This window comes from Bombina bombina, chromosome 5 (assembly GCF_027579735.1).
Source record: "Bombina bombina isolate aBomBom1 chromosome 5, aBomBom1.pri, whole genome shotgun sequence".
NCBI lineage: Eukaryota > Metazoa > Chordata > Amphibia > Anura > Bombinatoridae > Bombina > Bombina bombina.
Window position 1 is genome coordinate 747,979,948 of NC_069503.1, and position 27,701 is coordinate 748,007,648.

Genomic DNA, 27,701 nt, shown 5'->3' on the forward strand with positions numbered 1-27,701 from the left:
GCAGACATAAACAGAAGGCAACACCGCTTGAAGAACCTTTCTCCCTTGAAAAAAATTGAAAAATTTGAAAAAAGTTTGCAAAAAATTAAAAAAATTAAAAAAAGTTTGCAGAGAAGACCAAGTTGTAGCCTTGCAAGTCTGGTCCGCAGAGGCTTCATTTGTGAAGACCCAAAAAGAGGAAAAAACTGCCCTCAAGTATTGAGCTGAAACGCTCTCAGGGGGCTGCTAACCAGCAGTCACATAAGCAAAAAGCATAAAACTTCTCAGCCAGAGAAACAACAAAACAGGACAGAGGACTGGCGAAAAAAACACCTAATTGCCAGTCGAAAATTAGAAAAGCATGCACAACATCCAAGTTGTGCACACACTTTCCTTTTAAGAATAAGGATGTGGACAAAGAGTGAGAACAACAAGTTCCAAATAATACTCCAATTCGAAACCACTAAGGATGAAGAACCGCCTTATCCGAAATAAGATAAAGCGAATCACACTGCAAAGCCGAGAGTACCAAAACCCTCAGAGCAGAAGATATAGTAAAAAAAAAAAACCTTAAATTATGCTTACCTGATAATTTTCTTTTCTTCTGTACGGGGAGAGTCCACAGCTGCATTCATTACTTTTAGGAAATACAGAACCTGGCCACCAGGAGGAGGCAAAGACACCCCAGCCAAAGGCTTAAATACCTCCCCCACTTCCCTAATCACCCAGTCATTCTGCCAAGGGAACAAGGAACAGTAGGAGAAATATCAGGGTGAAAAAAAGGTGCCAGAAAAACAAATAAAGAATTTAAGGCCACCCACAGAAAAAAACGTGCAGGGAGCTGTGGACTCTCCCCGTACAGAAGAAAATAAAATTATCAGGTAAGCATGATTTAAGTTTATCTTCTTAAAATGGGAAGAGTCCACAGCTGCATTCATTACTTTTGGGAAATCAATACCCGAGCTTATAGAGGACGCTGAATGCAAACGGGCGGGAACAAAAAGGCGGCCCATTCTTATGGCACCACAGCCTTACACAACCCGGATACCCGATAAAAAAATACTTCAACAGAAGCAGGAAGAACAAAAACATGGAAAGGGGACAAAGGTAACTGCCCATCAATTAGAACCGTAAGGATCCCAGTTAGAGATCACTCTAAACTCTAGACTCCACTGAGCATAAAATCCTCTAGAAGCACACAAATGAAAACCTCTTGAACAATGGCAAGGGAAACAACAAACAAACTCCCACACCACATTCTCCCTAACTGAAAGAAGGGAAGAATCAGATAAGAAAGTCCAAAAGAATCTCCAGAAACAATCCCTGAAGATTCAAGGAAAAAACAGAGAGAGAGAATCCCCTAGCATAACTCGAAAAAGAGCGGCTGCCAGGCTGCAAGAGGACAAAGTCCCGTAGAGAATACTCTACCGATGGAGGAGAGCAAAGAAATGAAAAATTCCAGACCACCTCCTACATGGATCCAATAGGAACTAAAGTAAATCCTTAACCAGAACCGAAGTCCCAGAAGGACAAAAGGTAGAACAAGACTACCTTACCATAGATAGCTTAACTAGCACAGAGAAACTGAACACCCGTTGGTCAGAAAAAAACCCCGGGAGCAGAACAGGAATGGAGTAGTAACATCTGTGCCACAAACGAAAGGCGCAGGCTTCCATTGGATAGGCAGTCAGACTAAACGTCAAACCATAGTAACTAGCCAACCAAGTAGCTAGCAAACTTGCACCAACTCCCCCCCCCCTACTAGAAACCGGGGTAAGGAAGGACAACACCCTGACCAATAATGAAGAACCAACTAGCCGCTAAGGGAAGGTTCACGAACCAACTGCAAGGCCTCCCAACCGAAGGAAGGATCCTTCTGAGACATGATACGTGGTCGATGCCCAAACAGAACAGTCAGATTTCCTGACCCCTATTCCGATCGAACAGCCCTATCGCAGCAGCGACGGTCAATGTCCGAAAGGACAAAAGAGATTAAAAAAAATCCCAGCATCGACTAGGCCCGGAGATCAGATAACGAATCTCCAGCCACAAGTTCCTAAGGAAAGGAAGCAGGAAAGAGGCACCGGCACCCAGAGAGACCAACTCGGGACCCAGGATAGCTATCCTTATTACTCCTCAGGACCTGAAGGGAGGGTGGACTGCAGACAAGAGAAACCCTCGACCCACTGAACTCCTAGAGTCAGAGGAGGAAAACTACCTCAGGAGCCAACTGGATAGGCGCAGTAGACCAGATCCTTCTAAATAGAAGGAAAATGAATAAACCCAAAAATATTCCAGTAAAGAAATTCCCAGGAAAAACTTCCTCCATCTCTCCAGAAGAGAGAAAAAGAACTGCCCCAGTAGGACTGAACGCCGGACAGATCCAAGACTATTAAAATCTAAAAAACAGATTAACCAAACGTCAAGTCAAAGACTTGAGTAACAAACCGGACACCCAAAACCAGGTGCTGGATCAAAACCAAAAACCTTGCCGAACAACCACAAAGTTAACAGGAAATAAAAGTTGCACAAAGGTTAATGCATGCAATACCTGCAAAGGGTCTTGAACTCTGATCTCTCATGATGTATCCCAGTGGCTGCCCACTCAGCCCAAAAAGGCTGCTAAGATAACATCCACAAAGCCCCGAAGACAAAAGAAAGACCCAAAAGAGATCAGAACTCCATGATTGAGAGAATATGATGACAATCTCTAAAGATCCAGTCTGGATCAACCCCGGAAAACCTATAACTCAAGGAATCAACGAATGAACGAGCATCCTAAAACTCCCATCAGGCAACGGCAAGAGAGACTGCATAAAAATCCCCAGATCCCCAAGTATATAGGATCAATAAGTGGATACTGCAAGGAAAAAATGGTCCCTAAGAACCGGAACTCCTCAACCAGATGACCGAAAGTCCTACCCCAAAGGCAAGGGGAAGCGAAAAGTACAGCAATCCTCAAAAAAAGAGGAGAGAAACACTGGCGAAAGATCTGAAAATCTGACAATTTAATCCACAAAGAGTACCGAGGGGAGGAATAATCGCCCCCTCCACCAGGTACTGGAGAGCTCCAGGCTGTCATCTGATCCCCCCCTCGAAAGGGAGGACTCTAGCTCCTGTCCAAAGGACCTCAGGAACTACAAATATACTGCCATATCAGAATTCGTAATCCCAGCAAACCACATAAGCTATGTAGGGACAAAACACTTAGTATCGAGTACAACCAAACATCGGACGCCACAGCAAGATGAAATAAACTAGGACCAGCCTGACATCGTAGGATAGAAGGGCCTCCTATAGCTTGTAAAAAAAAACAAGTAAAACAACCTCTTAACAAGAAGTAAGCAAAATTAGTACACAAACAGGACTAGCCTGTTGTCAATGATACAATATGTCTGATATAAACCTCAAAGAACAGAGGGAACTAGTACCCAACCAGGCCAGCTTGCTGACCAGAGTACAACCGAACTGTTCAAGGGTCAATTGAAATTTCTAAACCCTAGCAGGGCTAGACTAAACAAACAAACGACAGACAAATAAGCCCTGTGGCTGAAACATTGTCTTAAAATATGTTTTTTTTATTGGAACTTCCACTGGAAGTAACATCTATCGTGACCAGAAATCCCAGAGAAAAAAAAAGAATTTTCCTAAAAGGAAAAATCTACAACAGTCACAAGCTCTAAAATAAAGAAATAAAACACATCCTGACCGGATCAAAAGAAAATAGGCCGCACTCGCAGCTGAACGCCAAAGAGGAATGGAAACACTAACAGGACCAGCCTGTCAGATATCCTTATCTTCAGGAGCTCATAACTGGGATTAGACACACAAAAACAAGAGACGACCAGGAATAGGATCTCATTCCTCCCTAGCGCTGTTTGTCATCTGATTCAGAAGCCTGAGGATCCATTGACGAATCAGAGCTGGTATCCTCCAAGGCCACCAACACATGCCGCAGCAGTACACGCAGGTGTGCCAGTCTAAATCTAAAGGCAAAATCCACCTCCGGCGGGGCATCTGAAGGCCCCGAACCTGAAGGCTGTACCCCTGAAGTCTCAGAGGAAACCGCTTCCCCATAGGAAAGAGTCAATATAATCTAACGCGCACCTGACACGCCCAGGTTTAGGGGACATGGATGAACTCTTCGCTTGCAATTAGGAAGATGTAAGTGAACCAACCGGGAAGATATGGCCAATGCGAAACCATGCAGTAACCTCTGGTGGGAACAAACCTCCTTCTGGAGAAGGGGTAACGGTATACGGGACAACTGCCTGTGTAGGAACAGAATATTCTAGGGAACGCACCTCATGGGACACAGAATCAGCAGAGGCAGATGGCTCAGCGGTCTCTAAACTCTCCCCAGAGGGAGAAGAGAGCACTCTATTACGGCATATGGAACATAATTGATTGGGCTGGATTACCCTGGCCTCCCCACAATATATGCAAGTAACAGAAACTGAATCATAGAAATTCTTCTCCGAACAATCAGAATCCTCCATAGCTTGACTTATTAACTTATGGACAAAAGCAACTGGCACCTTACACCCCCAATGGCTGGGGCACTCACCACCTCCTATGACCCAGACAAGTCGAGAAATGGATCCTCTCCACCGACACTCGGTCATGAATACAGAAATGGAGAATGCAAACGTGACCACGCCCGGTCACAAGGTGTGACATGTATGCCAAAGAAAAGCGCGCCAGTCCACAAGAACTGCGTAGCTCGAAAAAAGTGTATGTTCTGTAATAGCCATGAGCCCCAACATTTCTACAAATAAACAGGCAGAATCACATAACAAACATGATTAAAGTCCCCCACTGCTCAATAACCCCCCTCAGGAGATATTAACCCTTGATTCCATAAAGATAAATGAGTCACACTGAGACCCTGTCTTCTATCATTTACATTACATTCTCACATCGTAAAGGAAAATGAAACGATCTTACCGGAATCTATGCCGTGGAACAGTAAAACAGTCCTTCAAGTTTGACAGATAGTAGCATTGCTTCTGACATGGAGTGAGTGAAGAAAGCAGGCAGCAAAACTCGTCAACGCTGATTGCTAATGGAGCTGTTAATGAGTCGGGACGGTTTCGCAGAAAGACTCTCCCTGCATCTCCAGACTCTTTCATCCATGCTCTCACTGAGAGGCTGACAGGACTACTTAAAACTCCCATCCCATCTCGAAGAGTACTACCCTCCATAAGAGACAACTGCGTAATCTTCCAACACTTCTCTGTCAACGTCCTGTGACAAAAGGCAAAGAATGACTGGGGGATGAGGGAAGTGGAGGAGGTATTTAAGCCTTTGGCTGGGGTGTCTTTGCCTCCTCCTGGTGGCCAGGTTCTGTATTTCCCAAAAGTAATAAATGCAGCTGTGGACTCTACCCGTTTTAAAAAGAAAAGGAAAACCACCAAGATAAAACCTTAAGATCTATGGAATGTTATGGCTCAAACTGAGCCCACTGCAAAACCTTAAAAACAAAGTTACAACCCCAAGGGAAGCAACAGACTTAAACACAGGCCTGATCCTACCAGGGCCTGACAAAAAGAATACACATCTGGCACATCCACCAGACACTTGTGAAAAAATAAATAACGTTCCCCAGACCTACCCGGAGAAGGAACAAAAACCCTAGGAATCCTGACCCTACTTTCAAGAGTAGCCCTAGGATTCACCCAATAAAGGGAAATTACGCCATACTTGCGAGGCTGAATCATGGTCACAATGACCGATTCAGAACAACACGCTTAGACAGAACTAAGCATTCAATCTCCAAACAGAGAGCTTCATAGAAACAAAATTTGGAATGAAGGAATGGACCCTAAATTAGAATGTCCTTCCTCAGGAACAACCACCAAGGTGGAAGAGATACATCTCCGCAAGGTCTGCATATCGATGCCCACACCTATGAGATACGAGCAATAACTTGTGGAAGGAGATCAAACTGAGATCAGAAGTAATCGCCAGAGAAATTAACAGAGCAGCTTGCTGATCTCTTGACCTTTACACGTACCTTGGAGTCTGGGCAAACTGCCATCTCCAACTCCAGCACCCCCCATTAGAGGGTTAACCTGGAGAACGCCTCCGGGAGAAGCGCCCACTCCCCGGTGAAAAAAAAAAAAATCTGACTACAGAATAAGTCTGCTCCCTGCATCCACTTCTGAAATGTGAATAGGGGATAGACAACAAATGTGAACGTCCGCCCACCAAACAATCCACGCCAACCATGGCTAAGGAACTCCAGGTTCGTCCCAGGTGGTTGATCTAAACCACTGAGATAAAATTGTCCAACTAGAACCTGGAAAACTAGGCTAAAGACAACTGAGGCCAAGCCATCAGAGAATTGTAGATCACTCTCAACTCCAAGATGGTTATGGAAAGAGCAGACTCCTCTCAAGTTCATAGTCACCAACCCAACAGGCTGGCGTCCGTGGTCCCTATTACTCAGTAAGGTCTCCAGAAGCATGTGCCCTGAGACAGATTCTCCTGAGAAAGACCACAACAAGGAAGAATCTAAGGTCAACAGATCTAGATCTATAACCACATGATCCCCATTCCGCTACCTGAGCATGCATAACAGCAGACTCTCAGATGGAAACAAGCAAAGGGATGATGTCCCATGAAGAAAACATCAGACCAATTACCTCCATACATTGATCCCCTGAAGGGCCGAACAGTATACTGCAGAGAGAGGCAATAGGAAAAAATCAGAGATAGGAAAATTAATATGGTCCCTAAGAAAACTACCCTTGTAGCTGAAACATGGGAACTCATTTAAAAAGGGACATCCTTGATTTTCCTTCAGAGATAGGAAAATTAATATGGTCCCTAAGAAAACTACCCTTGTAGCTGAAACATGGGAACTCATTTAAAAAGGGACATCCAGCACCAGTAGCTGGATACAAACCAAAAACTTTTGAGTTGCAAAGCCACAAAGCTACCTACCAGGCTACTTTGGATACTTTCAAGATTCAGTTCCCATCCGTGGGAAAGAAGAAAAGACAACAAGATCTCTGTAAGAGAGTTTGCTTGTTGAAAAAAGGCGCCTGAACCATTATGTCATCCAGGAAGGCACCACAGCAATCCCCTGAAAACTGATCACTGCCAGGATAGCCCCCTCTGGGAGTCGTGGCAAGGCCAAAGGGAAAAGTCACAAACCGAAAAAGTTTGACAGAGAAGCAAATCTCAGGAACGTGAAGATACACATCCTCCAGGTCTATGGTCACCATGAACTGACCCTCTAGGACCAAAGGAAGAATGAAACCACTGGTTTCCATTTTAAAGGACGGTACCCTGAGACAAACTTGATGAGACCTTTAGGTTTACCATAGGATGAAAAATTCCCTCGTTATCAGGAACCACAAACAGAGATGAATAGAATCCTAGGCTCTGTTCCCATACCAGAAATGGGACAATCACTCACAGGGAAAAGAGGTCCCAAGCACACTTCAAAATTGCCTGTTATCTGGCCTGCAGATAATTGAGAGGTGGAACCTGCCTCTGGGGGGAAAGGCATGATTCTATGCAATAACTCTTAGATACTATGTCTGCAGCCTACATGGGACATCTCGTTTCCATGTTTACAAACAGAAAGATTTAGCTCCCCAACCGGTCATGTGGTAGAAAAGACCAGTTTTCTGAAATATCAGAAATTTTCAGATTCAGACAAGGTATTACCCTAGTAAGGAAGCGCCAGAAACTTGGACTCAGAGGAAAAGTCCACTGACCCAGAATATAGCCACAACGCCCCGCAGGCTAACACAGCAAAGCCAGATATCTTGGCTCCCAGCTAAAAAAACTAACATGGTAGCATCAGAAATAAAGATTTGGCTTAATTTAAGGGCCTTAATTCTGTTCTGGATCTCCTACAAAGGAGTCCCTACTAAAATGGAATCAGACAGGGCGTTGCACCAATAAGGTGCTGCACTTGACACAGTGGCCATACAAACGTCCAAATAAGCCTCCAGCTTAGTCCATTGATCCTTAAAAAGAGTAGATATCTTTTATAGGAATCGTAGTTCTCTTAGCCAGAGTAAAAATGGTCCCTACTACTTTAGGAACTGTGCTCATGATAGTAAATGGAGACAGCAACTGGAAAACAGATATTTAAGACCGGAGAGAGGGGAAAAAGGAACGCCTGACTACTCCCATTCCTGCAAAAAACCTACGAGCACGGTCTGGAACAGGAAAAATTTTCACAGTGGAATCCTAGTATTTAAAAAGTTCACTAGATTCTTTAGAGTTGACAACGACAGGCGTATCAGAGTCGTTCAAAATAGCCAAAAACCTCCTTTAACCATACCTAAAGGTCTTTAAACTTAGATCTGAAGGTTACTACTTCAGCATCAGAAAAAGGAATTATACTGTCCGAATCTGAGATTTCACCCTCAGAGGCTACCAACCTATCCACCTCAACAGACGTATGAGGGAAGGCAACCTGAGTATCAGCTGGTGGAGTAAAAAACTTAATTTCTGAATATCAAATTTTCCTCTTGCGTTTTCCCTTTAAGCATAGGAAAGGCAGATAATGCTGCCGATACCGCAAAGATATCTGGGCAGCAATTCTGCAGGCAAATAAGCTTCACCAGGAGACTATTGGCATTCACTACCTCCTTTGGTAATGAGTTCCACAATTTTATTGCTCTTACAGTGAAAAAACTTTTCCATTGCACGAGATTAAATCTCCTTTCCTCCAACCTTGGAATAAACAGAGCTTCTGCCATCTCTGTATATGGTCCTTGAATATATTTATATAAAGTAATCATGTCACCTCTTAAGCGCCTTTTTTCTAAAGAAAACAGACCCAGTTTGGCTATCCTCTCCTCAAAGGTTCAATTCTCCAATCCCCTTATTAGCTTTGTGGCCCTTCTCTGAACTTTTTCTAGTTCTGCAATATTTTTTTTTGCGATTGGTCCCCAGAACTGCACTCCATACTCAAGGTGAGGTCTTACCAGGGCTTTATATAAAGACAGAATTATGCTTTCCTCCCTTGAGTCAATGCCTCTTAATACATGTTAGTATCTTATTAGCCTTTGAAGCTGCTGCCCTACATTGTGCACCCATCTTTAGCTTGTTGTCTATTACTACCCCAAATTCTTTTCCTACTGTGTTTGGCTAAGTCTTGTCCCATTTAAATAATACGTTGCCTGCTTATTTTTACTTCCAAAATGTAGAACCTTGCATTTTTCCATATTAAATGTCATTTTCCATTTACCTGCCCATACTTCTACTTTTTGCAGGTCTCTTTGTAAGGAAAGTTCATCCTGCGCTGACCTAATGACCTTACTTAACTTAGCATCATCTGAAAAAATAGAGATGTCACTATTTAATCCTAGCTCCAAGTCATTTATAAAAATATTAAAAAGAATAGGGCCCAGAACTGATCCCTGGGGGACTCCACTGATTACTTTTGTCCAATCTGAGTATGATCCATTTACTACTACTCGTTGCTCCCTATCTTTTATCCAGTTATTTATCCATAAAATAACATTTTCAGCTATTCCCAGTCCCTTAATTTTGTGCATTAATCTCTCATGTGGCACTGTATCAAACGCCATTGCAAAATCTAAGTATATCACATCAACTGATTCCCCTTTATCTATATTTTTACTTACTTCCTCATAGAATCTAATTAGATTAGTTTGACATGATCTATTTCTCATAAAACCATGCTGATTAGAAGTCATAATCTTGTTTACACGAATATGCTCATCAATATAATCCTTTATAATCCCTTCAAATATCTTCCCCACTATTAATGTTAGACTAACTGGTCTATAGCTTCCTGGATCATCCCTACTTCCCTTTTTGAAGAGTGGCACCACATCAGCTTTACGCCAATCCTTGGGTACCATGCCGGAGGATAATGAGTCTTGAAAAATTAAGAGTAGAGGTTTGTCTATAACAGTGCTAAATTCCCTTAACACCCTTGGGTGTATTCCATCTGGGCCTGGTGTTTTATTTACCTTAATATTATCCAATTTGTTCCTGTTTTCCTCTATACATAACCCAGTTAATGGTATGCACTGGCATGTCCTATTTTGTTCCAAAGTATCATCCAATGGTTCCTCTCTTGTGTATACTGAAGAAAAAAAACTGGTTTAGTATCTCAGCCTTCCCCCTGTCACTGTTAATCATGCTACCCTCCCCGCATTTTAATGTACCTATATTGACTTTCTTAGATTTTTTGCTATTTATGTACTTATAGAACCTTTTAGGGTTAGATTTAGAATCCTTTCCAATTCATTTTTCATTTTCAATTTTGGCTAATTTGATTGCTTTTTTGCATGCTTTGTTACATTCCTTATAAATATGGAATTTTGAGTCTGTACTATTTTCTTTGAATAATTTAAATGCCCTACGTTTTTTCCTAATTTCTCTTAACACATTTATATTCAGCCACATTGGCTTGGATTTTTTATTTTTATAACAGTTTGGTATTTGTTGATATGTATATTTATTTAACAAAGTTTTAAATGTTATCCATGTATCCTCTGTATTTTTATTAGAGAATGTCCCAATTTATTTATTAGAGAATGTCCCAATTTATGTTATTTAATGATTTCCTTAAATCGTTGAATTTTGCTTTCTTAAAATTAAAAGTCTTGGCTAAACCTTTGAGACACTGCTTATGAAAAGAGATTTCAAATGTGACCATGTTATGATCACTGTTACCCAAATGTTCTTTGACTTCTATGTTTGATATTATATCTGTATTATTTGATAGCACTAAATCCAATATAGCGTTACTCCTAGTTGGCTCCTCTATTAATTGTGACAATAAGTTATCCCTGAGAACATTTAAAAATCCATCCCCCTTAGCTGAATTACTAGTTTCATTGGCCCAGTTTATATCAGGGTAGTTAAAATCTCCCATAATTACAGCACTGTTATTAGCAGCCTTACCTATTTGTATTAGTAGTTGAGTTTCATCCAGGTCACTAATGTTGTGGGGCTTGTAGCATTTTCTTAGTAATATTTTTTTAGGATTTTTCCCCCCACTCTTTATTTCCACCCACAGGGTCTCTACATTGTCGCCTGTATCAGAAATATCTTCCCTTATTGTAGGTTTAAGGTTATGTTTAATATACATGCAGATTCCTCCACCCCTTTTATTATTCCTGTCCCTTCTAAATAAAGTATACCCCTCTAAGTTAACTGCCCAGTCATATGAATCATCCCACCAAGTTTCAGTTATACTGATAACATCATAGTCCTCTTCTGCAACTAAGAGCTCCAGCTCCCCCATTTTACCTGTCATGCTTCTTGCATTTGTTGCCATACATTTAATTTTCATGTGTTTTCTGCTGATACTTGGTGTGCTTTCCTCCATACTTTCTAATGTCACATTTCTTAAGTTATCTCTTCCTTGAGATATCAAAGGAGTGACAGAATCACAAACTGATCTCTCTATTCTATTGTGTTCTAACTGACCCCCCCCCTTTTGCCTAGTTTAAAAGATTCTCTAAACGTGCTACCATCCTTTCCCCCAACACACCTGCACCAATGTCATTCAGATGCAATCCATCCTTACTGTACAAATTGTACCCAAGTGAAAAGTCAGCCCAGTGCTCTAAAAAGTCAAACCCCTCATTTTTACACCATGTTTTTAACCATGAATTAACAGACCTTAGCTCCTTCTGCCTTACTGAATTAGCACACTGCACTGGTAATATCTCTGAAAATATTACTTTGGAGGTCCTTGCTTTAAGCTTGCTACCTAACTCCCTGAAGTCATTTTTAGGACTCTCCATCTCCCGCTGATTCCTTCATTTGTAGCAATATGTACCATGACTGCAGGATCAGACCCACATCCCTCTAACAATCTATCAATACGCTTTACAATATGCCTAAAACGAGCCCCTTACCTTTACCTCACCCTCTAACTGTGACCCAGCTACATCCTGTAGTCTCCTCATTTGAATCCTCCCCATTCCCACTGCTAGAACCATTAACAACCAGCTCAGTCCTATCCATTTCCCTTTCAAGTGTCTGAATTTCATGCAGTGTTGCAATTCGTTCCTCCAGAACTCCAATATGAGTTTCTAAAGAGACAATATGCTCACATTTGCCACAAACATATAATCCCTGAAGTGGCTGCTCCAGTGATGCAAACAATAATCTATCTCTGTCTGAGAAAGATCTTACTAAGAAAGCATCACAAGATTGCATTAGGAGCAATTTGTGACATAAAACACGACAGATAAATAAAATTCTTTAATTTTTATATTGTGAAATTTGAAAATGTTGTGTACTGTCATTTTAAGGTCTCAGAGGACACTCTTGCATCTCCTATTAAGTATAGCACTATGCTATAAAACAGGAAAAATTATCCCTACACCTCAGAGACTGAGGTGTTAAAATACTGAAAGAGACTTCCGGGGTTACCAACACAGGGACTTCTAAGAAAGGAGTTGTGATAGACTAAGATGAAGAGTCCCTCCAGACAGCGCCATTCCAAAAACATGCCATTAAACACGGCAGATCAATGTTAAGGAATTATGAATCCCCGACAAGAACACACCACTCCACTATAGCGTCTCCTTCTCTTGACAGAAAACAAAGTGGAGAAAATGGGTCACATGACCCGCCGGGGAATACAGGCAAGCGCCACTACAAAACTCCTTCCCGCCACGATTTTAAAATAGCAGAGAACCGTTAGCCCTTTACTATAGAAAACCTACTAAAAGGCATGACGGTGTCACAAGCAATACAAAAGGTAGTCAATGATTAAAGATTTCGTTAGACAGAATTAACCCAACGGAAGAGCCATAGAAAGTGTACACTTTATCAAAAAAAAGAGACCAGTCTGCGCAGAACAGTTTTCACTGTTAAATGTAGCACGCAGCATACATCCTTAGCAGTGCAAACACCATAAGCATACACAATAAAAAATGCTTGGCTGAACCCATAAGCATTGAAGCCACAATAAAGAAAAGGTAAATACTTTAAAGGGCCATAATACCCAAATGTTTAAACACTTTAAAGTGCTGCAGCATAGCTGTAAAAAGCTGACTAGAAAATATCACCTGAACATCTCTATGTAAAAAAGAAAGATATTTTACCTCAAAAGCTCCTCAGTAGCCACCTCCCATTGTAAAGGATTTCTAAGCAGCATTTTAGTGTGTCTGTCCTGGGACAGCTGAAAGGATGAGCATCGTGAACTCTCATATTATTTCACCAATCAGGTAAAGGAAGCTTACTATGAAATTTCATGAGAGTTAAGTCAAATCTCATGAGATCACAGTAAGAGTTCATGACCTCAGCACTGCTGATGCTTATTGGCTGCAGTTCATGTCTTCATTTTTTTTTTTTTTTTACCTGCAGCTGGGAGCAGCTGAGTATAACTTTTTACACAGAACTTACTCTGCTGAGCTGAGGAGATTGTGAGGTAAAATATCTTACTTTTTTACATAGAGATGCTCAGGTGATATTTTCCTGTCAGCTTTTTACAGTTATACTGCTTCAGTTTCAAGTGATTTAGCATATGAGTATTATGTCCCTTTAATAAAAGTAACAAACCCCTGTCTCAAATCACCATGTAAGTGCCTGCTCCCTGCCTGTTAATATCCATATAAAGGATATATATCTGTCCCATATAATGTTACAGGGCAAACCTTTTTCTTTTTTTTTTTTTTTTTTAAGTGCAGAGTCTCCTTCCCATACTAGAAAAGGCACTTACCTGAGGTCTGGCTGTCCGGCAGAACGACAGCTCACCTGGTATGTAAGAACACCACTCCCTACAGAGAGCTGTGAAAAAAAAAAGAACAGAGTAAACCTAATCTGGTTTTCTGTACTAGGGCAGCAACCTGTTAGGAAAACGCAGTGAGGCTCACCTCACAAGTTCCTAACTGCTTGAAAGCCACCACTACTAAAGAGATTAACGTGGACTACGGCTAGACCCCATCTTTGAAACAAGGAAAGAACAGAGTAAACCAATTCTGGCTTTCTAAAATAATTAAAATCTTGTTTGAAGTGAAGTAAATCCAATTTTTTTCAGACACCAGAACTTCACCACCTCCATGCACCAAGGCAAAGAGAATGACTGGGGTTTGTGGGAAGGGAAGTGATACTTATCAGCTTTGCTGTGGTGCTCTTTGCCTCCTCCTGCTGACCAGGAGTGATATTCCCAACAGTAAATGATGAAGTCGTGGACTCACCATATATTAGGAAAGAAAGTAGTATTTATGAATTGGCAAATTAAAGGGACAGTAAATGTAATGTGCAGAATTTTGTAACATTATCTTAGCGACACCTTGAAAAAAGTTATACTTACCTTGCTTTCCTCGCTAGCCTATTCTGATCCAATCTTCTTTTCAAAAACACAACACAGACGTGCATTCTAATCACAGCGTGCCTGATCACACTATTTAACTAAATGTAGCTCGCTCCTGCTCTGGTAAAGCTTTACCCAGAGTGGGAGCACGCTACATTTAGTTCAATAGTGTGATTAGACAGCACGCCAGTGACACACTTTTGAAAAGAAGATGGCATCAGAAGAGGCTGGCGAGGAAAGAAAGTTAATTATAACTGGCGGCTAAAATCTGGCAATTTTGTTTCTGCAAGGTGTCGCTAAGATAGTGTTACATAATTCTTTTTACTGTCCCTTTAAATAAGAATACAAATCTGCACAATTTACAGTAGATTTTACCATTGGTTTGTGGTAAGGCTTTGCAGGATGTTAAAGTTCATAGATTTTTTTATTGAATATTTAATTTGTTAGGGCTAAAAACAAAGCTTTGAATTTCAGTAGAACTAAGTTATGAATTTCAGTAAAACAAAATAAAATTTATGCTTACCTGATAAATTTATTTATTTACAGGCATGGAGAGTCCACAATTCATTCCAATTACTAGTAGGATATTCACTCCTGGCCAGCAGGAGGCGGCAAAGAGCACCCCAGCAGAGCTGTTAAGTGTCACTTCCCTTACCCATAACCCCCAGTCATTTGGATGAAGGGAACGGAAAAAGAAGATAACACAAAGGTATAGAGGTTTGTACAAAAAAACTGACGTCTTAATTAAAACAAGGGTGAGTCATGGACTCTCCATGCCTAGAAATAAATACATTTATCGGGTAAGCATGAATTTTGTTCTCTTTCCTATGGCATGGAGAGTCCACAATTCATTCCAATTACTATTGGTAACCAATACCCAAGCTAGAGGACACAGAATGAAAGGGAGGGAGAACAATACAGGTGGACCTAAACCGAAGGCACCACTGCTTGAAGAACTTTTCTCCCAAAGGAAGCCCCAGTTGAGGCAACAGTATCAAATTTGTAGAATTTGGAAAAAGTATGTATAGAAGACCATGTGGCCGCCTTGCAAATTTGTTTCACAGAAGCTTCATTTTTGAAAGCCCAAGAAGAGGAGACAGCTCTAGTGGAATGAGCCGTAATTCTCCAGCTGTCTCATAAGCTAAATGGATAATACTTCTCAACCAGAGAGAAAGAGTGGTAGAAGTGGCCTTCTGACCCCTACGCTTACCAGAGAAAATAACAAACAGGGCAGAAGTCTGACGAAAATCTTTAGTTGCTTAGAGCATGCACAACATCCAAGTTATGCAAAAGACATTCCTTCTTGGAAGAAGGATTGGGACAAAAAGAAGAAAAAACTATTTCCTGATTAATATTGCGATCTGACACTAATTTTGGGAGAAACCCCAGCTTAGTACGGAGGACAGCCTTATCAGCATGAAAAATAAGGTAAGGGGAATCACACTGCAGAGCCAAATGTTTGGAAACTCTGCGAGCAGAAGAAATAGTAAAAAGAAACAAAACCTTCCAAGATAGTAATTTAATATCAACAGAATGCATCGGCTCAAACGGAGCTTGCTGCAAAACTTTAAGAACAAGATTAAGGCTCCAAGGAGGAGCAACAGGTTTAAACACAGGCCTGATTCTGACCAAAAGATTGAACATCTGGCACATCTGCCAGACGTTTGTGCAAAAGAATAGACAGTGCAGAAATCTGACCCTTCAGAGTACTGACTGACAAACCTTTCTCCAAGCCCTCCTGAAGAAAAACCAAAATTCAAGGAACCCTTACCCTGTTCCAAGAAAAACCCTTTGAATCACACCAATAAAGGTATTTACACCATACCTTATTGTAAATTCTGCGAGTAACAGACTTGCGAGCCTGAAGCATGGTATATATCACTTTCTCAGAGAAGCCACGTCTAGCTAAAACTAGGCGTTTAATCTCCAAGCAGTCAGCTTCAGAGAATCTAGATTTAGATGAAGGAAGGGACCCTGAAGTAGAAGGTCCTCTATGGCGGAGGAGATTACATTGTCACAAGATCCCTGAACCAGATCCTGCAAGGCCATGCAGAAGCTATTAGAATCCAAGATGCTCTCTCCTGCTTGATACAAGCAATTACTCGTGGAAGGAGAGCAAACGGAGGAAACAGGTATGCTAGATTGAAGTTCCAAGGAACCGCCAGAGCTTCTATCAGAATGGCTTAATGATCTCTTGACCTTGAATCATACTTTGGAAGCTTGGTGTTTTGACGAGACGCCTTCAGATCCAACTCCGGAACCCAACACCTGAGCATTATCATTGTAAAAACCTCTGGGTGGAGAGCCCACTCTCCGGGATGAAAGGTCTGCCTGCTCAGAAAATCCGCTTCCCAGTTGTCCACCCCTGGGATGTGGATGGCAGAGAGATGGCAATTGTGAGACTCCGCCCACTGGAGAATGCGAGTCACCTCCTTCATTGCTAATGAACTCAGTGTTCCTCCATGGTGGTTGATGTAAGCCACTGAGGTGATTTTGTCGGACTGGAATCTGATAAACCGGACCAAGGCTAGTTGAGGCCAAGCTGTCAAGGCATTGAAGATTGCTCTGAACTCTAAGATGTTTATAGGAAGAGAAGACTCCTCCTGAGTCCACAGGCCCTGTGCTTTTAAGGAGCCCCAAACTGCTCCCCAACCTAACAGACTGGCATCCGTGGTCACAATCACCCAGGAAGGTATCAGAAAACATGTGCCCAGAGACAGATAGTCTCAGTTCCATTGACTGAGCATGCATAACTGCAGAGGTCTCAGATGGAACTGGGCAAAAAATTATGTCTATGGAGGCAACCATCAGACCAATCACCACAAAGCATTGAGCCACTGATGGACGAATAGCAGTCTGGAGAGAAAGGCACAAAGCAAGAAGTTTGGATTTTCTGACGTCCGTCAGAAAAATCTTCATGGACAGGGAATCTATAATTGTTCTTAAGAATACACACACCCTTGTGTCTGGTACAAGGGATCTCTTTCCCAGATTCACTTTCCACCTGTGGGAACATAGAATAGGCAACAACATCTTGGTATGAGATCTTGCTAGATGAAAAGAAGATGCTTGAACCAAGATGTCGTCCAGGTAAGGCACCACAGCAATTCCCTGAGACCTGACCACTGCCAGTAGAGCCCCCAGAACCTTTGTGAAAATTCTGGGAGCTGTAGCAAGGCCAAAAGGAAGGGCAACAAACTGGAAAGGTTTGTACAGAAAGGCAAACCTCAGATACTGGTAATGATCCCTGTGAATGGGAACATGAAGATACGCGTCCTTCAGATCTGTGGTCGTCGTAAACTGACCCTCTTGGACCAAAGGAAGAATGGAACGGATGGTCTCCATTTTGAAGGACGGAACCCTGAGGAATTGGTTGAGACACTTTAGGTCCAGGATGGGACGGAAAGTGCCCTCCTTTTTGGGAATTATAAACCGGTTTAAACAGAATCCTAGGCCCTGCTCCTCTAGGGGAAGTGGAACAATCACTCCCAGGGAAGATAGGTCCTTTACGCAGTTTATGAAGACATCTCTCTTTATCTGGTCCACAGATAACCATGACAGGTGGAATCTGCCCCTGGGAGGACAGGATTTGAATCATATTCTGTAACCGTGGGACACTATGTCTATGGCCCAAGGATCCGGAACATCTCATTTTCAAGCCTGCCGGGAAAAAAAAGCCTGCCCCCACTTGATCCAATACAGGATCGGGGGCGATCCCTTCATGACGATTTTGAATCAGCGGAAGGCTTCTTGGCTTGATTTCCTTTGTTCCGAGGCTGACTGGACCTCCAAGAAGACTTGGATTTTTCTGGCATGGAAGAGGAAGAGGAAGACTTTTGTCCCTTAAAGTTACAAAAGGAATGAAAATTAGAATTATGGCGACCCATATATTCTTTTAATCCTGAGTTAGGAAAGAGCCCTTTCCACCTGTAATTTCAAAATTATTTCAGCCAGACCTAGACCAAACAAGGTTTTGTCCTTATAAGGCAAAGACAAAAGCTTGGACTTGTGACATCTGCAGACACAAGATTTTAACCACAGAGCTCTGCGAGCTAAAACAATGAAACCAGAAATCTTAGCTCCTAGTCTAAGTCTGGGTTGGGATCACAAATAAAGGTATTGGCCAGCTTGAGAGCCTTGATCCTGTCTTGGATCTCCTCTATAGTAGTCTCCTCTGAGATTAGATCAGATAAGTCAACTCACCAATAAGATGCTGCCCCCACAACTGTAGCAATACTAGCAACAGGCTGCCACTGTAATCCCTGATGAATGTACATCTTCAAAAAAGCCTCAAGCTTCTTATCCATGAGATCCTGGAAAAAACAACTATCTTCAATATGAATAGTAGTTCTCTTGGCAAGAGTAGAGATAGCTCCCTCTACCTTGGGCACTGTGCGCCACAAGTCACGTATAGAGTCAGCAAAAGGAAACATCTTTTAAAAACAGGGGATGGGGAAAAAGGAATCCCTGGTTTATCCCATTCCTGAGCTATGATATCCGACATACGGTCTGGAACTGGAAACACTTTCACAGATTCTCAGTGACAAATGCGTCTGATTCTTCCAAAGTAGCAAGGACCTCCTTCCATAGTACCCGGAGGTGTTCTAACTTAAATCGGAAATTAATCTCCTCTGAATCTGCAGAATTAGTAACTACAGTATCAGAGTCTCACAGCTCACCCTCAGACGCCACTGAGGTATCATCTTCATCAGATAACTTAGAAAGACTTACTAGCGCAGCCTTAGTAGAGTCAGAACCCTTTAAACAGAAATATTTTTGGTTTTCCTCTCTCTCTTACCAGCGACAGGAAAGACTGATAAAGATGCCAAAACAGCAGATGTTATCTGCGCAGCAAAATCTCCTGGTAAATAAACACCTCCAGGAGGATGTTGAGAGGAACTGCAGGGCACTTCTTGTGAAACAGTATGGGATGTTTGAGGGAAAAGTAGAGGCATGGCATAGACCACATTATACTGAGAGACAGACTCAAGGGGAAAGAGGGGAAATCTTGTCTTTAAACTTTAAAGTCTTATTTAACCCCTTGAGTGTTGACAGCTCTGAGCTGTCACAAATTATCTCAGTCAGGTGCTAACGACGGCTCAGAGCCGTCACTAGCACTTTTCCACGTTGAGGGAGATCTGGGGCAAGCATCGCTGGGGCTTCACGTTTCGCATGATGACGTCACCACACAACATTATTTAAAAAAATACAATAGACAGTATAGGGAAATAAGGGCATGCTGCTTAGAAGCCTATTTTTCAGGCATTTTTGCAGCTAAAGACCCCCAAAACCCACCGTTAGAAAGGTAACCTTTCCAACAGTATATGTGTTGGGGATCTGAAAACATTTTTAAAAAAAGTTAAAAATATATATATATATATATATATTTAAAGGGACACTAAACCCAATTTTTTTCTTTTGTGATTCAGATAGAGCATGCAATTTTAAGCTACTTTGTAATTTACTCCTATTATAATTTTTTCTTCATTCTCTTGCTATCTTTATTTGAAAAAGAAGGCAACTAAGCTTTTATTTTGTTTCAGAACTCTGGAAAGCACTTTTTTATTGGTGGATGAATTTATCCACCAATCAGCAAGCACAACCCATGTTGTTCACCAAAAATGGGCATGCTCTATCTGAATTACGAAAGAAAAAATTTGGGTTCAGTGTCCCTATAAAAAAATAAAAAAAAACTCAAATCCAGCTTAGCACCCAGGTGGGAAAGTGCTTAGCACTCAAAGGGTTAAACATGACGAACAAAATTGCAAAGGGGGCACTATCTGAGCCTCCAAACAAAGCAAACATTTTTCAAAATTAACTTCTAAATTTTGGTTTGAATCCATTTTCAATTAAATTATATACTCCCATAGACAATATAGGAAAGACTACAGTTACCACCTCTATATCATCAGTCTTGCTGAGGTAACTCACCACACCGGACCAGGAGTACCCACTAGTAACTGGACAAAGATGAGAACGATGGCTTCTATCTAGTCTGTCAGTGGATTCACACTGCGTTAGAAACTTCTAAAACCCAGCTCTCAAGCAGCACAGAGCTTCGCTCTCCAAGTCCCAATGCGAAGTAAGACCTGGAAGCGAGGGTCACGTGAGCGCAACTAATCCCAGCTCACAAACGATACGCAGCTCCTTTCTCTGTGCTGCGATGTGCCTGGAAGGCCAGAGAGCGTACAGTCATGCGAGTGCACAGAAAAAATAACTGTGCCACAGACACAGAGCGTGAAATGAAAGCGCTACTTAAAACACACAAGTCCCCTGAGATTCCTTTAAACCTTACTGTTAGGTCAAATAAGAAAATCTCAAACAGGTATCTGAATTCCCCAGAGATACCTGCTTGCCAATATATCCAGCCAGATTCAACCTCAATAAATGAAGAGTAAAGCATCAACCCCTTATTAGTAAAATTAAAAACACATCCTAAGTGCCTGCATGAGATAAACTGCCCCATAAATTCCTAAAGTACAGGAATTAGTTGTGTCCCATTTAAAGATCCACTGAGGATTAACCTCTGGAGTGCTGCCCTCAAAACCTAGAAGGCAAGAGCACTTACCTGTGGATTCGGCTGTAGGAAACGGCTTCTTAGGTGTGACTGATTCCCCAACATCTGTCAGGAACCTGTTAGAAAAACCAACCCTGGTTTTCTATCAAAGGGGTAGCATACTGCTAGAAATAAAGGAAGGACCACCTTGCTGCCTTCTAACTGCTAAAAGCCACCATTACTCTTACTAAATAGATTGACATGGACACAGCATAGCCCCTAGTCCTTGCTTACAGGGAAAAGTACCCATTAAAAGGATTAAAATCTTCAGACACCTTCTTCGCCAGCCTCCCGTGATCAAGGCAAGAGAATGACTGGGGGTTATGGGTAAGGGAAGTGACACTTAACAGCTTTGCTGGGGTGCACTTTGCCTCATACTGCTGGCCAGGAGTGAATATCTCACTAGTAATTGGAATAAATTGTGGACTCTCCATGCAATACGAAAGAAAGATGAATTTCAGTAAAACAAAAAGTTAAGTATTTTCTAAAATAATGATTTTATTAACTAATGTAGATTAATATGTTTTAAATAAATAATATTATAATAATCATTAGGAAGTGGAAAAAAACACAAAATTATCACAAAATGGTTCTCAGTTATGCTTCTCACCTTTTCTCTGAACACATTTGATTTGGATGCAGATGAAGAGAGTAAGGTCAGTGCTTGACTTGCGTAATTGTCATTCTCCATTAAAAGTAAAGTCAGGGCTGCAAGAATCTCCTGCCGGGGAGGCAAACTGGATGTGGCCATATCTGTCATTTTGTGGAGCAAAAATGTATCTGTTGATGTTTGCAACATCTGGTCTGCTGAAGCTAGAATAAAATAATGTTCACATAAATGTCACTGTATGAATGCCACATATCTGAAGTATTAACATTATTTTATACTAAGTAGAGGAAAGATTAAAGGCTATATTGTATTCCTAATGGGAATGCCTGAATGTGTTAAAGGGACAGTATAATGTAAAATTGTTTTTCCCTTAATGTATTTGCAATGACTTGTTATGCCAGTTGCAGAGTATTAAATGTATGAGAAATTGCATTTTCAGGTTTATTTATGTATATGAATAAGCAGTTTTTTTGCTTTTAAACCACAGCCTATTGAAATGGGTTGAGCTTGCAGGTAATATCAGATCTCATTATGTTATCACAGGCTTCATTATCTTATATTTGTCAGTAAACCAAAGCTCAACACTTAGAGAGAATAATGGAAAATTAACATTTTATTACTTAATTATCCTGTACCCCGCTGGGAGAGTAATTTCTTCTGCTGGTTGTGTTTACATAGGCTTTATCAATAGCCTAGACTCCAGTATAGAAACTTTCAGTATAGGTGGGGATACCACAGGCTAAATCAGCTATTTCAAATGCAGAAATAGGTGTAAAGAAGCTACTTGTAAACAATGTAATACACTCCAGCAGGAAGATCATTGGGAACAATTTAAAGGGGTGAAATGTTTGGGTAAAACCGTACCTTTAAGTATGTCTTAAAGATAGCAATTAAGCTAAAACTATTTCCCCATTTTTTTCATATTTAGAATATTAAACTCATGTTTAAAGGGACAGTCTACTTAAAAATTGTTATTGTTAAAAAAATATAGATACCCCCTTTACTACCCATTCCTGAGTTTTGCATAACCACCATTGTTATATTAATATACTTGTACCTCTATAATTACCAGTATCTAAGCCACTGCAAGATCACCTCTTATCTAAGTGCTTTTTTTTTTTTACTTTTTACAATCTTGCATTTCAGCCAATTAGTGCTGGTTCTTGTGACCTCATTATCATTCTCCACTGCAGTGAGCACAATAAAAAAATAAAGTAAACTGCCCCTTTAAATCATTAGAAAGGTCTATGCCTACATGCTTGCAGTCTTGCATTAAATACATACAATTACAAGGCAAGCAATGTTTAGTCAAAAACTTTTAAGATTCAGAAAGGGTATGCAGTTTTAAGATACTTTCCAATTTACTTTCATTATCAAATTTTGCATTCTTGTTATATTCACATTTTCTGGGGAACAAGATCCTACTAAGAATTTGCACAAGCTCACAGGTTATATGTATACTCGTCTGTGATTGGCTGATGTCTGTCACATGATACAGAGGGCCGGAAAATGGGAGAAAAATAAATAAATTTGTCACAACAAAAATCTACTGCTTATTTGAAATTCAGAATAGGTGTTAAATAATTGTCTTTTTATTATCCACATGTGCAATTTGACTGCATTGCATGGTCCTTTAAATTCAGTCAAGCTAATAGTAAAATAAAGAGGGTAATAGTAAACTGAGGAAGTGGAATGTATTCACTATCTTAAATTTTACTAGATGATGCATTCCTAGGTGTTAAAGGGACAGTAAATACCTTGTAATTAAACAACATACTAGGCAAGTTTGAAAAGGTTTGGAATGCATTATCTCCTTGTTTGTTGAAATTGTTTTTCAGTAGCCAAACTCCACTCTTGTTGCTGGACTAGATACAACTAGCTATGGTCATTATGTTAGCAAACACTAAGGGATAGATTACAAGTGGAGCGCTAATTTATACATTTTCAAAATAACCCCCAATTGCCCCCAAAATAAAGTATTTTTTTTTATTATTAAAAAAAATGTAGCATTTTTTTAAATAAAAAAAAAAAAATGCAAAAATAAGTTTTTAGGGGTTTAAGTTGGCAGGTGTGGGATGTTAAAAAAAAAACAAAACTGCACTAAAAAGTGTCTTTACATTGCGGTCTATGGGAACTGTGTGTTATTCCTATAAATATATATGTATATGCTTATATACATATATATTTATGTGTTAATTTGTATATATACACATTTATGTATATAAGCATATATATATATATATATTCTAAACTGCTGCTCATCGCTGCGCAAATTACCCACTTTGCTGAACTAGTTGGAGCCTATGGAAGCACGCCCTATTGAGCGCAAAGCTTCCATGCAATTCAAACGCAAGGTCGTGTTCGCATTGCGGGCCACTTACAATACCAGCGCACAATTGCAATTTGTGAAAGAGAGAAAAAAAGTGACAGTTTGGTACACAGCTTAGCAGAGCACGAGTAATATTTTGTAATTTGAATTAAGAGGAACGTTGTTTTAATTTTTTCTCTTGTATGTGCTTATCTTTGGAGACCAGAAAACCTTTGTGGTTAAGAAAATGTCATTTTGGGACATTTCATATCCTTAGGCTTGTGCATGGTGAATTTTTCATTTTTATTTTTTTTTGTTTCTGTTTTGTATCACAAAATGGTGAGTGTGTTATGTTGCAAATAAGAAAACAAAAATATTCATTATAATCAAATGATATTACAGGTGAACCAGGGGAGGGATAAAAGAAATGAATAGTGAAAAATATAAAAGCTTTGTCTTCTGTGCAAAAAATACATAAATAATCCTTAATAGTGAAAAATAATATACAAGCTTTGTGCTCTGAAAACTTCCCCAAAAGGAGAGTTTGTGTAAAAAAAAAAAAAAAAAAAAAGATGTTTATTCTCCTTCTGTGAAAACAATTTTCAGACTTAAATTACAGGAAAAGGGTCTAAAATAAATAATATAAGTATATTGTATACTTTTTTTTTTTTTACTACACACAATGACAATTTTTATGTTACCATCTCAGAGTGTTTACTGTTCCTTAAATGGCCGGTTTCATTACATGTCGTTTCATTTATGATTTCACTATCTGGAGAGGATACGTATGCGCACACATAGAGAAAAAAACATAAGTAAAATATGTTTACCTTCTTTAGCAAGTTGCACCAGATGTGTGTTAAGATTTGTGATATTATGGCTGGTGAAAAAGTCATAGTACTGGAAAATGGTGACCGTTTCTAAAGATAAGTGAGACGGCAGCGTGTTTTCTCCACGATCCAAAATCTGAGCAATCAGTGTTCTGAAAACTAGATTACAAATCATAGAAATGTTATGGATGTCTTATTGTATGATGCATAAAGAGGTGGCTAAATACTCAGTAATTCAGATACTCTATCTATAATAGCCTCACTTCTAAAGCATATATTAAAGGGCCAACAGTAAAATGTGCAGAGAACTGGGTGTTTAACCTCTGCTAAAGGGGTTAATAACCAAGTTAAAGCCAGCTCCAGAGCGACAATGCAATACTGATCCTAAGCTGAACACAGCCACTGCTTAGCAGCTATGAATTTGTGCTATCCTTTGGCTCAGTGGGAGTTTTAAGCTCTGTCCAATAGCGCGCTGCTGGGTGGAGCTAACTTTAACCAAGTGTTTAACATCTTTGTGTGGGTTAAACATATAGTTATTTGCAAGCAATAGGACAATAGGAATTTATTATTGCTCTTTTATGTCCCTTTAAATAAGCAAACGTCAATCTCAATTACCAGTTGTTCCCTTGCAATGGACTTTACTCTTGAAAATGTTTTCAGACAAATATTATGCTAACAAAAATGCATTCTTAATATTATAGCATGAATTATGGAATAAAAAGGTTACTTCTTATTGCTTGTACTAGAAAATAATTTTCATTCATTAAAACCAATATACTTCTGGACTTGCTCTACTGAAGAAAAGAGTTCTAGTTTAGCTTCTTATTTTACTGTATAATTTGCACAACAGAAATTGTACTTCTTGACCCACCAAGCTCCATACTGATACATAGCACAGCCATCAAACCAATCAAAAGTTTTTTAATAAACTGCTCAAAGTGTAATCAACGCAATTCTTCCTTTCTTTCTAAGCAGTAACACTTTTCTAAAGTATCTACTGTATTACTTTGAGCAAGAAAAATACAATGTACTGTACAGAAAAGGCTGTTGCATTAGGCAAATGCTTCTAACATGATTTTGTCTTAAAGGGACACTAAACCCAAATTGCTTCTTTCATGATTCAGATATAAAGGTTTAACCCTTTGCAGAAGATATAGCAAGCTACAAAAAATACAGTAATACAAAACTTAATACTCTAACAAATGTAGGCATGCCATTTTGCATTAGAATGTTCCTTTAACAGAAACACAGGATTCAGAAAATTAACATTGCTATTATACTGCATACATCCACTGTTCCTGATACTAAGATCTCTGGCATGAACAAACAACAGCCGTACATGAGAAGAATTCATGGATTAAATTCAGTTGTTAACAGAAGAAATTAGTATTTTAATGTACCTGTTTCTGCAAGTCCTGGGCACTCCTCATTTACAGCTTGGCCAAAACTTACATCAAGTTGCTTCAGTAACCTTTCAGCAGATGTATGGTATGTGTGTGCTGGGGCGGAACTTTTCATCCATAAGCATAATAGAGGCTGCATATCATGAAATTCAGGGATAACTGCAACAAGAAATTTACCAAGTTTTACACAAACATAACTTTTCTGAAATAACAGTAAAATGCCAGCAGAGAAGTTGCAGATTTAAAATGATTTATCTCAACTTCTAAATAATAATAATAATAATAATAATATGCCAGCTAAAAAACGCTATTGTGTATTAAGAATTTATTTTGGTACTGCTAAGTGTCATAGCTTCTCAGAAGGCACTCACTGGTATCATCTGAGTCTACTGGGAAGCTGAGCTTTACTTTGGAAGTGTTATGACAATACTTGTATCACTACTCTAGGAACGGAGTACAACACAAGAGCCTCCCTGGTTGCTCACATTGGCTGCTGGCTTGAGCCCTCACTGCCTGCTCCAGCTATTCTAGCATGTCTGCTTGGCTAGTTAATTGTACTCTGACCACTGGCTTCTCTTGCCATTGTCTCAGCTCTGTCCATGGTTTCATCCAAAGGACATTTTATTACCATACTTCTGGAGTTGCTTTTATTATATGGTGTAATAACAGATAAGCCATGTTGTCATATACTTCAGTAACCTTTATAGCGTAACATTCTGTGTCTGACCTGTCTACTATTAGCAACCATCAGCCCTTCTAAATTCAATATCTATCCATCTGTCTGCCTATCTATATCATTGTCTGTCTGTCTATCTATCTGCCTATCTATATCAATCTATCTATCTGGGTTGTACTCAATATGGATACTGTTATAAACCAAGTTATTGGGGAATGTAAAAAACTGTATTTGTCTGTTAAGTGTAGGATTGTGCGCAACTGCTTGCCGATATACAACGGGAGGAAACTTACTATCTCATCTTTTTGTCAAGGTTGTCCCAGGAAAGTACAATATTAGGGACGGGATTGCACCTCCCACAGAGGAAAACTCTTTTATTGAACTTGCAAAATACTGCACTATAGGAGGCTTTGTCTTTTGTATGCTCTTGCACCTTGCTTGCCTTACAATGTTTATCTAAATAAACTGTGCACTCACGGAAAGGATATAAGTTCTCAGTTCAGATTAAATATTTTCTCTGCTGTTTTATCTCTCAAAGCAACCTCTAATACAAATTCAAGTGGATTTCATTGACTGGAAAAATAGAGAGGAAATATAGTGTAATAGATAAAAACCCTGGATCCTTGAAACTGCTAAGGTTATTTGTTAAAGCATACATCAATTGTAAGAGGAGATTGACACATCATGTATAGGAGGTTGGACTTGCTAAAGTGTTAGAAAAGTTTTGTAAGACACTGGACAACTTCCTTGGTGTTATGGGAGGACTCAAAGTTGCCTGTTTATTGTATCGATCATAGACACTGCTCCCTCTATGTGATAGTGGATCCACTTTATATTGTTTTTATGTTGCATAAAATGTTTTTATACTTACCTGAGGAACTGTACAGAGCCATTGGTATCACTGATCCGTCGTTAAAAGAAACATGCTGATGTTACCTGAGCTGGGATTGCAGCTCTGAAGATCGTAAGTTATATGCACTTAGAATAGCATTTTATTCCAAAGTGTCTAACTGTATTTCACTGTTCTTTTCTATTTTTCCAGGCAATGAAATCCACTTGTG

At 40.0% G+C, this 27,701-nt stretch overlaps 1 protein-coding gene across 4 annotated transcripts in view; it reads right to left on the minus strand.

Annotated features, from left to right (window-relative positions):
• RIPOR2 (RHO family interacting cell polarization regulator 2) overlaps positions 1 to 27,701 on the minus strand; it is a 377,286-nt gene that overhangs the window by 30,007 nt on the left and 319,578 nt on the right. For all 4 annotated transcript variants that reach the window (XM_053714808.1, XM_053714807.1, XM_053714810.1 and 1 more), the window contains 3 exons: positions 25,962 to 26,123; positions 24,562 to 24,720; positions 21,424 to 21,626 (listed from right to left, as the gene is read on the minus strand). In XM_053714808.1, coding sequence (XP_053570783.1) covers positions 21,424 to 21,626; positions 24,562 to 24,720; positions 25,962 to 26,123 — 524 coding nt within the window. The remainder of the gene's footprint in view (positions 1 to 21,423; positions 21,627 to 24,561; positions 24,721 to 25,961; positions 26,124 to 27,701) is intronic.